The 11,562-nt window shown below is 36.5% G+C and overlaps 2 protein-coding genes across 4 annotated transcripts; both read left to right on the forward strand.

Annotated features, from left to right (window-relative positions):
* The first annotated feature begins 211 nt into the window (after window positions 1-211).
* On the forward strand, window positions 212-5,180 carry LOC109816154 (CBS domain-containing protein CBSX1, chloroplastic). Of its 3 annotated transcripts, none has more exons than XR_014432578.1 (9): window positions 212-659; window positions 752-839; window positions 910-974; window positions 1,111-1,159; window positions 1,849-1,901; window positions 4,051-4,166; window positions 4,456-4,513; window positions 4,608-4,735; window positions 4,825-5,180. XR_014432578.1 is itself a non-coding variant. In XM_083071112.1 (9 exons), the coding sequence occupies exons 1-8, from the start codon at window positions 483-485 to the stop codon at window positions 4,674-4,676; spliced, it is 675 nt and encodes a 224-aa protein (XP_082927238.1). In that variant the 5' UTR covers window positions 212-482; the 3' UTR covers window positions 4,677-4,724; window positions 4,825-5,180. The 3 variants fall into 3 exon arrangements, 2 of the variants coding, with proteins under 2 accessions (XP_082927238.1, XP_082927237.1); XM_083071112.1 differs by having other exon boundaries at window positions 4,608-4,724; XM_083071111.1 differs by having other exon boundaries at window positions 213-659; window positions 4,608-5,180.
* Window positions 5,181-5,798: 618 nt separating this feature from the next.
* Window positions 5,799-8,037, forward strand: LOC109816153 (abscisate beta-glucosyltransferase). Its single transcript, XM_020381042.3, has one exon. The coding sequence runs from the start codon at window positions 6,231-6,233 to the stop codon at window positions 7,671-7,673; it is 1,443 nt and encodes a 480-aa protein (XP_020236631.1). The 5' UTR covers window positions 5,799-6,230; the 3' UTR covers window positions 7,674-8,037.
* Window positions 8,038-11,562: the final 3,525 nt, after the last annotated feature.

Below are 11,562 nucleotides of genomic sequence, written 5' to 3' on the forward strand. Positions count from 1 at the left end.
CCCTCGTGCTTTAGAGGACAAGCAAAGAAAGGGGCAAAAGCCCAAAGGCATGAATAAGACATCAATCTACAATCACGTAAATACAAAATTACAAACTTTGAAAATTAGAAATGTCAATGAAATGAACCCACTCCAAACGACGCCGTTGTGAAAAGCCCCGTGCCGACTTTTATTCGTAAGTGTCAACGTTGTTCGCATTCCACCGCCTTCAACGGAAAAGTAAAGCACGCTCACGTCTCCTCTTTTTCTCTCAACCATTTTTCTATTTATTTATTATTCACTTATTCAATTACTTTATCATTCCCATAAGACACAGCTACATACAGCACCCACCATTATCGCCATTATTACTTTCCCATTTCATTATTCGACTCTGATCCCTCTTCACGCTTCACCCTTAGCAGAAGAAACTAAAAAAAAAAAAAAAAAAAAGTGAAATTATTTATATTCTTACTTAGTATAGAAAAGAAAAGAAAAAAGAAATGAGTTCGGTTCATTTGATTAACACACTCGCTGCTCCACTTCGTTCTTTCTCTCCTCCGTCCCTTTTTCCGCAATGCCACTCTCTTATCCGTTCTTCCGCAGTCCCGAAACGGCGTCGTTCCTCTCCCTCCTCCGGGTTCCGCCTCGCTTCCGGTTCAACCGTGAATTCGGTTCCAGTAAGTCTTATTTTCTTTGGATCAAGCGTCTTTCTCACGCTACCGTGTTCCTTTTTAACTTTTTCTCACGCCGGTTGCGATTTCTTCTTCAGCGCGAGAATGGAACGTATGCGGTTGCTGATTTCATGACAAAGAAGCATGATTTGCTTGTTGTCAAAACCACCACCACCGTTGATGAAGGTAACCCAATTTTCTTCACTCTTATTATGCGGTTTACTGTTCTTATTTGTTTATGTGAATCTATTTACAGCTCTGGAGGCTCTTGTAAACAACAGAATCAGTGGTCTTCCGGTAATCGATGACGACTGGAATCTGGTAATTGTTTAATTTCCTTTACTTTTATTTTGCTTTATTATGTATTTTTTATGTTTAGTATATCTGTTTTCTATTTTGGACCGGATTCAAATACTCATTGGACCTTTTTTCTTCTTTTTCCTTTTTGGTGCTGCAGGTTGGAGTTGTTTCAGATTATGATTTATTAGCTATTGATTCGATATCAGGTACTATGGATATGAATTTGGAAATATCATGTTGTATTCCTTTGTTTTTTACTTTTAAAGTAGCAAAATTTCTGTCAACTACCAAGTCAAAGCAATGTCCATGTAGGTTGAATGGTCGATGGTAATGATTATAGTTCATTTTTTTCCAAAGTTTGTGCTGTAATTGACTTATTGTTGAGAGATTGAAGATACGATGTGTTATGTTATTGTCAGAGAGAGAGAGAGAGAGAGTATTTTCTGTTTTGGAGCGTGAGGTGAGGGAAGAGGCCGGTGGTACATTGGTACTTCCTCTATTTCAAATTATCTGCAGCTTTAGGAGTTTTGGTTCTTTTCAAAATGTTGCTTTGGAAAGTCAATAAAACATTAATTTTTTCCCTACAATTCAATTACTTTTTGGTTTATATCTAAAAGCATTATTAATTAAGAAGGATACACCAACACTTTTAGTCAGGGTATTTTAGTTAAAGAAGACTATTTTGACATAGTAATTAGTGCAATTAATATTTTTCTTATGATGTATGCATTGGCTTAAATGACAAATAATTTGAATTGAAGAGAGTATTTAATTTTATGGCCAAGTATGAAACCCAGCCAGTCAGTAGATTCCATTGAGATGTGTTTAATCTTGTGAAATAAGTTCTCTGCATGCTGTTGCCAAGATTTTACTAATTGTTATGCTTGGCTTTTAGGAGGTCCTCAAAGTGATGCAAACTTGTTCCCCGCTGTTGATAGTTCTTGGAAAGTAAGTGTAACCATTTGATGTTCAACTTCCAGAGTGTTGTTTTTTATTAGCATTTATTGTGCTACTATATTATGAATTCTATTTATATGGAATAGATTTGTCATTTACCGACAATCACAGGTAACTCCTCTACAGGTGATGCCAAATGGTGCTATATAAGATTCTAATGTGGTTTTAATTTGATTTTTGTGCGTGTGTGTCTATTATGATGAGTGATGATGCTCACAAACTGTTTTGGACATAAGGCCCAAAATTATGCATTAATGCTTTTCTACTTGAGGTTGCCTGTTTTTCTCCCTTCTTTTGGGGAAGGGAAGGGAAGGGGGATGGTTGTCAAAATTGAGTGTTAACTTGTAAAACCTACCAAGTTTACAAGTTTGGGAAGCCCAACCTGTTCAACTCATATACAAACTCTTTTTTCGGTAAACTCGAGCAAAATTGCACAAACTCGGCCAAAATTGCAAGTTTCCAGTGATTTTGCGTGTCTATGTGGCTCACTAAGAAAACCCCCAAAACAACACCGAGAGTTGCATTTCTCTTTAGGTTTTGTTTTCTTCTCATTTTTTGAACGCTTTGAACCCCCATAACTTGATCTCAACTGCTGAACGACACTGAGAGTGCGCACTGGGGTTTCATCGGCGTTGCTACGTCGCTTGCTTGCTTTTGCTTTCTCTAGTCAGGGTTGCTGCATCACTTGCTTGCTTTTGTTGGAGAGCTGGGCACTGGGATTTCTTTGCTGTGAGCTCTGGTCAGGGTCGCATTCTTTGTGGCTGGCTTGTCGCTGGTAGGCATTGCTGTTCTCCGGTCGCCCCCTGTTTCGGGGTCGTTCTTGTCGTGTTGTAGTGTTTCCAGGGTTTTCATGGTAAAGGTTCCTTCCCATTTCCCTTCTGCGTATTTTTCTCTCTTCTTCGTGTCCCATTTTTTTTTATTCAATCCAAAAATACACTTATACTATAATAGTTAATATTTGTTAAAGATCATGTCTGGGACTGGATCAAATTCATCCGGTAACGTAGTTGCCACCTCTGTTGCTAAAAGCAAAAAATGCTCTAGGAAATAGATTATATATTATGTTATTTATAAGTATTATGATATTTATGCTTCGAGAAATATGGAGTTGAAATGTTGAGTAATTATGTTATTTATTAGTATTTTTACATATTTTTATATTAAGTAAACTTTTACGAGTTTACAATTCGAGTTTATGGGCTCTTAACAAGTTTACGTAAACTCTCAATTTTGACAACCTTGGAAGATGGGATGGGGAGGAGGATTGAGGTAGTTGATAGATACCCATTATAACAAAAGTCTAGCATGGAAGGAATAAAAGGGGGGAACAAGAGGAGGAAGTGGACAAAGGTATGTGTTTTGTGTATTAGCCCATCTGAAGAGAACAGTGGGCCAGAAAGAGTGAGCTGACGAGTATATGCAAGAAGGAAGGAAGACATAGAAATCACAGCAGAAAAGGAAGAAGGAGAAACAGTTAAAAGGAGGGGAGGGGGTGGGGGGGGGGGGGGGGCATTAAATAAAAAGGAAAAGTGGCAATCAAAACGCGGAGGGAGGGATAAGGAATTGTTTCCAAAAAGTGGAGGGGTAGGGGTGTATGGGGAGGAGGTCAGGTGGTGGTGGACAGGCTTTGCCTTTGTGGGGGTTTTCTACTTTGTAGAGGAACAAATCAGGTGTTCAAATTCAAGTCAGTACTTACTGTATCGAGTTTTCCTTCATTTTAGAGTAAAACTATTCAATACATTTTCTCTTCTTTCCTGTGCTGATTTTATTATCTACATTTATTTCTAGCCCTTGGTCTCTGTCTTAACACCGTACTTTTTTTCCCTTTATAAGTTTATTCTTAATTGGTTTGCAAGATACTCAGAATTTTTTAATGAATTTGTGATTGCCCATGAACCTCAAACTACTCACGTTGTTGAGTGTCACTGAAATCAATCTTGTCCCAGGTAATAAAGGATATGCCTGCCTTTTGAGCATTTTGGAAATTCAAGCATCTAACCATGATTTATAGTCCTTTTTCTCTCTTCTTTTCTTCACCTCCTCTCAAAGAGAAGGGAAGCTGTATTTGTTTAACAAGAACTATTATTATTCTATTGATTGGCAACACATCTGTAATTCTAATTATTGTCTTGCTTGACAGACATTCAATGATATACAAAAGCTGCTTAGTAAGACTAATGGCCAAGTTGTTGGTGACTTAATGACTCCAACTCCACTTGTTGTTCATGAATCGACTAGTCTTGAGGAAGCTGCTAGGTACTGACTTAGCATACATATCCAATAAAATAATGTTGAACTCTGATTGTTTTGTTACCAACTCGGTTTTAGGTAATTCATACCAATGTTTTCAAGACAACAAAAATCACAGGTGATTTATTGCAACATCAGGGCAACCATTTGGTTACATACTTACATGTTTCCATGGAATTTAAATTATATATCAAATAAGATTCCTAAATCTCATAAACATCACAGTTTAGCAATCTAGCATGCAACCATTGACCACTTGATGCCTGACACCATTACTTCTTGACTCTTGTATTAGGCTGTTGCTTGAAACAAAATATCGTCGATTACCTGTGGTAGATGATGACGGAAAGCTGGTAAGAAGATTATTTATTCCCTCTTGCTAGTGTAATTTTTGTGCTTCTTCCAGTAGTGACTCTTGCTCATTTATTTTTCTCATATTCTTGCAAGGTTGGACTAATTACAAGAGGAAATATTGTTAAGGCAGCTTTGCTATCAAAACGCGCTGGGGAGTGGTGAGAGGTCCCCATAGTTTGGGAAACGTTATTCAAATAGCTTTGCACGCAGGTTGTGATGACGTCAGTCAGCGTAACCTCCATATAATTAGTTAAGATAATGTATGCAATCATATCTAGTGGATGTTTAGACTATTTTGGATGTATGACAGGCCGAAAAAGGAGCTGGAGGCAACTTTTGATGGCCTCGTGAGATCTTATAGTGGTGGATAAAAACCATGTAATGGGAAGTGATTTATCGATCACCTTTATAAAGTTCTCGACATAATTTCGCTGCATTGGATTGTTACGAGCTTGGACACATTACATCGAGTTTTTTTATTTTTATTTTTTTATGTAGTCTGTTAAATCTGACGTTTATTAGGTCGGAATAGATCACTATGAGCCCTGTATTATAAACTTCATAGGGTAAATTGTTTAGGATTTTAATCTGTATGTAATTATGCCCTGGTCCTACTTCATATTTTGGATTATGCAAAAACTTCTCGAGTCTTATTTTATTGTCGAATTGAATATCTGTTATATATAGACAGGGTCATATTATAGATATGGAAGGCCACGTGATCCCATAAAGTATGAACATAATTTTCTTAATTTTCTTAATTTCCTACTGTGCAGGTGGGGAATGCAGGGGAAGGAGGAAAAAATGATAATATACGATTACAACCTCTCTTTGTTTATTTTATTTTTTCTATTCACTTTGAAGTATTATCCAACCATAAACTAATATTGAATCATTGCAAGAGATGCAGGCATATAATACTACTTAAAATTGAGTAAAGTATGCTAAAAGGGTATAAAATAATACTTGAAAATAAGAAAGATCTAGTGAGATTCTAAATCTTTAATAAGACAATAAAACATACGTGTGAGCGTTAGTCAAGAAAGTACGTAGGTCTTTCATAGAATGAAAATCATTGTCATGGTGACCGATCATCCATATGCTGAAAGGGGCCTGATTTGAGAAGCGTATAAACTACTTATAACTAACTAATCACTGGCCACTGCATGTGATTGTTTAAACTACTTGTGGTTATTTTCTACTAATACTGTCAATAGTTTTCAACAGTCCCCATACCAGTTTTTAGTTTCAAAACAACCACAATTTACTAAATAGTCTGTAAAAGAGTTCCAGATTATTCAATCACCCTTGATTTGTGCGTGAAATTACATATTGCGTAAACCTCGGGGGCTCCTATGATTAGAGTAAGAGCATCCAAGTAAAGGTCTTTGCTCCATATGACAGTATATACGCATTGTATTTTACTTTTACACGATTTGTCAATATCATTTGACTGGTGCATTCCACCGATCACAGCTATCGTAAACTCCAGTCAAATACCACCACTCAAAGTTGGACTTGGCTTGTAACATGTCACTCATGACGTATTCTCTTTGAACTTCTCCTCTTTCTTGGAAAGAATGAATCTCCAAACCCACCACCTATCTCCAAAGAAAAATAATAAATAGAAGCTGCGATTGTATCAGTTACTTGCATGTTGCATCACTCTCATCATCTCTAGACTCTAACACACCAAGAAAGCATCTCCATTTGAACATGAACCCCATAACCGGCTCAGTCGAAATGTTCTTCTTCCCCTTCATAGGGGGAGGCCACCAGATCCCAATGACAGACACAGCAAGAGTGTTCGCATCACACGGAGCCTCATCAACCATCATAGCCACACCCTCCAACACTCTCCAAATCCAAAACTCCATCACTCGCGACCAACAATCCGGCCTCCCCATCACCGTCCACACCCTCTCCGCCGACATAGCCGACACAGACATGTCCGCCGGTCCCTTCGTCGACACCTCGGCTCTCCTCGAACCTCTGCGACAGCTCCTCCTCGAACGCCGCCCCGACTGCATCGTCGTCGACATGTTCCACCGCTGGGCCGGCGAAGTCATGCACGAACTTGGAATCCCCAGAATGGTCTTCACCGGCAACGGGTGCTTCCCTCGCTGCGTCCAAGAAAACATCAGAAACCACGTGGTGCTCGAGAATCTAACCTCAGACTCGGAGCCTTTCGTTGTTCCTAATCTCCCCGACAAAATCGAAATGACGAAGTCTCAGCTTCCCGTTTTTCTGAGAGGCCCATCAAACATCCCCGATAGGATGAAAGCCATGAAGCAACTAGAGGAGAACAGCTTTGGCGCTGTTATCAACAGCTTCCGTGACTTGGAGCCAGCTTATGCTGATATCGTAAAAAAGCGAAACAAGGCATGGCTTGTAGGACCAGTCTCCCTTTGCAATAGAACCGCGGCGGAGAAAACCGCCAGAGGAAAGCCACCCACCATCGACGAGCAAAAATGCTTGAAATGGTTGAACTCGAAGAAACCCAATTCGGTTCTTTACATCAGCTTCGGAAGCCTGGTTCAGTTGCCCCCTGAGCAGCTAAAGGAAATCGCTTACGGTCTCGAAGCTTCTGAAAAATCGTTCATTTGGGTGGTGGGGAAGACCAGGGCGAGAACCCTCAAGGACCCATCAGAAAATGGAAGTGGTGAAAAGTGGCTTCCGGAAGGGTTTGAAGAAAGGATGAGGGATTCAGGTAAAGGGTTGGTTCTCAGAGGTTGGGCTCCTCAGCTGTTGATTCTGGAGCACGGTGCGATTGGAGGGTTTATGACACACTGTGGATGGAACTCGACTCTGGAGGGGCTGAGCGCAGGGGTGGCCATGATCACGTGGCCTGTCTCGGCGGAGCAGTTTTCGAATGAGAAGCTGGTGACGGAGGTTCTGAGGGTTGGGGTGCAAGTGGGGAGCAGGGAGTGGGTGTCATGGGATGAGGAGTGGAAGGAGGTGGTGGGGCGAGAGAAGGTGGAGTTGGCGGTGAGGCGGTTGATGGCGGAGAGCGAGGAGGTTGAGGGAATGAGAAGAAGAGTGAGAGAGATTGCAGGTAAAGCCAGAAGAGCTGTTGAAGAAGGTGGAACTTCTTACGCTGATGCTGAGGCCTTAATTCAAGAGCTTAAGGCTCGCAGATTGGCCAAGGAAGAAGGTTAGAAGAATTTTGATTTTTGAATGACAAGAGAAAACTAGAAAGTGTCCCTTTGCTTACCAAGAGCTGGTTTTCGTGGCATGTACGTAAGAATAAAAGCTTGTCACCTTCTGGAAAATTTGAAATCTAATGCTAGCTACGTGCCTCTATATATATATACACAAACAACGAATAAACAAAAAATTACAAATACATGTTATTTTAGTCAATGGCGTTAGGGTTGTAAGACCTGCCCTCTTATGATTGATATTTTATTGGCGGTAAGGATAAATTAGTTATTTATTGTCAATGTTAAGAAATTGTGTACATCATGTTTATGGATATCATGTATTATTGAATTTATCGCATAAAATTTATTTATTATTATCATTTTTCATGTGGGTGTTGTATAAATGTTGCAATGTCATCATTGTGTCATGTTATTGGGTATAAAAATGAGTTTTTTCTTAAGTTAAAAGGATTCAAAAAAATGAATTTTAAATTTGAAAAATTAAATAATTTTAAATTTTATTAATTGTAAAATAAATTTATTGAATATTCAATAAATTAAATTATGTCGTTAAACACATAATTTTTTTTATAGAAAATTTAATATAAAAAATGGATATAATAGTGAAATAATAGTTATTTTTATTTTTTAAAAAATGTAATTGTAAATTCAAATTCAAATTTACAATCAACTTATCTACATTTATATTTATATATTAATAATTGTAGAATAATCTTCTAAAAAATTTTACAGTTCAAAATTACATAGCTTGGGACAATTTGTTTTTCTTCTAAAAATTGTTCAACCTTTTAATATTTAAACATTTTCTATTAATTGTAAAACAAATTTATTAGTATTTACTAAATTGAATTACATCAATTGAACACAAATAAATTTTCATACAAAATTTGAAACATCATTAAAAAAAAAAAGCATATAATAATAGTAAAATGATGGTTATTTTAATATTTTTTAAATATAATTATACATTCAAATTCAAATTTAAAATTGACTTATCTATATTTATATATTATTAAAGGCAGAATATTTCTTTCGCTCAAAACTGCATAGTTTGGAGCTTTTTTTTCCCTTAAATTTTTTTTATTGTTTTAAAATTTAAATATTTTTTATTAACTACAAAATAAATTTATTAACATTTAATAAATTAAATTATGTCAATGAAACACATAAATTTTCATAAAAAATATCATAAGAAAATACATATAATAGCGAGAAGACTATTCTATCTTTATTATATATATATATATATATATAAATAATGAATTTCATTTTTTCTCATTTTTTTTCTTTCATCTCCTATATTTCTCTATTGACTCTAGGAAAATATTACAGAATATCTACAATATCTTCTTTATTTTCACTTCTTTTCACGTTCACCTTCCTTATCTCATCTTATTCCTTAGGCAATTATTTTTCTTTTGCTACATTTCTTTTTAATTGCATTCGCTAATTGCTAGATTCACTTTACCTATCATCTCTTCATTCACCTATTAATTTTTTTCATTATCATTCATTTTAAAAGTCTATTGGCATACCTTAGTACATTTTACCACAAAGTATCATTCCTTTATTTATAAAATTATTTTTAAGTTTTTTGAAACATCATTGAGAAAAAAATATTTTAGTGTTATGATAGAAAAGTTTGAAATAAGATATAAATATATGATGAATAATTTAAATTATAATAAATAATTCATTTTTAACAGAGACAATATTATATACTAACATTATTAATCAATAATCATTTCAAATATTATATACATCAACTATAAATAAATATATCAAATTTATTATTTTATACATTACTTTATAAACTTTATATAATCAACTTTTTCTGTTATAAATTAAAATAACATTTTAAAACTATAAAAAATACATTTAAACATGTTAAACTAATAAATATGTAATTATTTTTTAAAGAAATTATTTGTTATAAAAAATTAAAGACTAATTTCTCGAAGTACTCTTCTTCTCATTTAATTTTCTAAACCGTTTTTTGATTATAAAAAATATCTCATATAAAAAATTAGAGACTAATTTCTCAAAGTATTGAAATATATTCAATATACCCTCCAACTAGAATCTAACTTCTACCTAATTACACACTTATAACATATTTGTATTGTCATTTTTCTTATTTGAACAAGAAAGCTTTATGAGATAGTTTCTTTGTTCAATAGAGCTTTGAAATTTGGAATTGCTTTTAATCAAACATATTCTTAATCATAAAACAATTTGTTGGTAAATTTAAAATACTTTTATTTATATTTTAAAATAAAAATTATAAAATATAAAATAAATTAATTTTTAAAATTCTCTATTTATAAATCAAATAAAATAAAAGGTATTAATTGTTTTCTATTTGGCACGTAGTCTCTCTCACATTTAGTTATTTTCTCTTATAATTATCTAATATAAACTATAATATAAGGTTTTAGTACATTTTAATTAGCAACGAGTAATCTGTCACATTTAAATATTTTAACTATAGGTACTCTAGTTAAAATAGAAGCATACATTGAATCCTAATTTGAGATATTTTAAAATAATTCATTTTGCTAAACTTTAAACTTGTAGCTTGAACATACTAAAAAATTAAAGATGATTGAGATAAAAAATTAAATTATAGAAAATTCTATGTGTACTAACCGTACTTTGCACCCGGGCTCCGAGCCCGGATCAGCAATACAAAATAACCCCGGGAACGCGCTGCGCGACGTCAGCCCGGTATTTGACCAAATCACACTCGAACCCGAGGATCTCGCCCCGGACCGGATCCGCCCTTCAACTATATCATATCATAACATACCTTATCTCAGGCCCAAGGCCCAAGGCAAATCTAAACCACCCTAAGGTACGTGCATTATATATATGAGACTATTATTCATGCAAACCCTAACTTTGGCATCGAAGTCTCTTTTGCAGGTATCTCCTCCATCTTGGAGCACCAATACATCAAGCAAAGGAGGCTCACCGATCTTACTGGACGGATCACCCCTACGACCAAATTCCGGTAAGAACATTTGGCGCCCACCGTGGGGCCGATCAAGACAGCTCTTATCGGCCACCTGTACGGTCCCTACCAGAAACCGTACCAGACGAGCACTCAATCACCATGAACGGCGACAATACAACCTTAAGAAGCCCGACCAGCAAAGTCGACCTACAAACCTCGCACGCAGAAAACTCAAGAGCTCGCATTCAAACTCGATGGCGACACCCTGATCGCCCCTCTGACCCTCAACTCGACCCCAGCGGGACCGCGCGAGATGAGGCAGGCCAGGAAGCGGGGTCAACTCCCCTAAGCCGATTAGTCGGTACAATCGCAGGAGGCTTCGCAGGAGGCGGTGCTAGCAGCTCGTCCCGGAAAAAATACCTGCGCAAGGTCAACCGCGTACACTCCGCCACCGACGCTTTACGCCGGAACTCGCCAATGATAACTTTCACCGACGACGACTACACCGGGGTCAGCCGAAATCAAGACGATCCCATGGTCATAGTTGTGGCATTGGCCAATTGGGAAGTTCGCAAGACCTTGGTCGACCAAGGAAGCTCGGTTGACATCCTATACTGGCCAACATTCCTCAAGTTAGACATCCCCCACTCTCTCATACAACTTCATACCGAACCTCTAGTCGGTTTTGCAGGGACAAGCATTCACACTCGGGGATATGTAGACCTACTGACGACTTTCGGAGCACCTTCGGTTTCCAGACAGGTCTTGGTACGATACCCCCGGTTTTAAAATAATTCATTTTGCTAAACTTTAAACTTGTAGCTTGAACATACTAAAAAATTAAAGATAATTGAGATAAAAAATCAAATTATAAAAAATTCTATGAAATCCAACAATAACTTTTTATTTTAACCAAAATACTTATGAC

This window comes from Cajanus cajan, chromosome 3, assembly GCF_000230855.2.
Source record: "Cajanus cajan strain Asha chromosome 3, NIPB_CcT2T_4, whole genome shotgun sequence".
NCBI classification, from domain to species: Eukaryota; Viridiplantae; Streptophyta; class Magnoliopsida; order Fabales; family Fabaceae; genus Cajanus; species Cajanus cajan.

Bases quoted from the DNA above. Each gene is read 5' to 3' on its own strand.
- LOC109816153 (XM_020381042.3), top strand. From the start codon at position 6,231: ATGAACCCCATAACCGGCTCAGTCGAAATGTTCTTCTTCCCCTTCATA.
- LOC109816154 (XM_083071112.1), top strand. From the start codon at position 483: ATGAGTTCGGTTCATTTGATTAACACACTCGCTGCTCCACTTCGTTCT. The intron at 840-909 runs GTAACCCAATTT...ATCTATTTACAG, and splicing joins CACCACCACCGTTGATGAAG to CTCTGGAGGCTCTTGTAAAC. The intron at 1,902-4,050 runs GTAAGTGTAACC...CTTGCTTGACAG, and splicing joins CTGTTGATAGTTCTTGGAAA to ACATTCAATGATATACAAAA.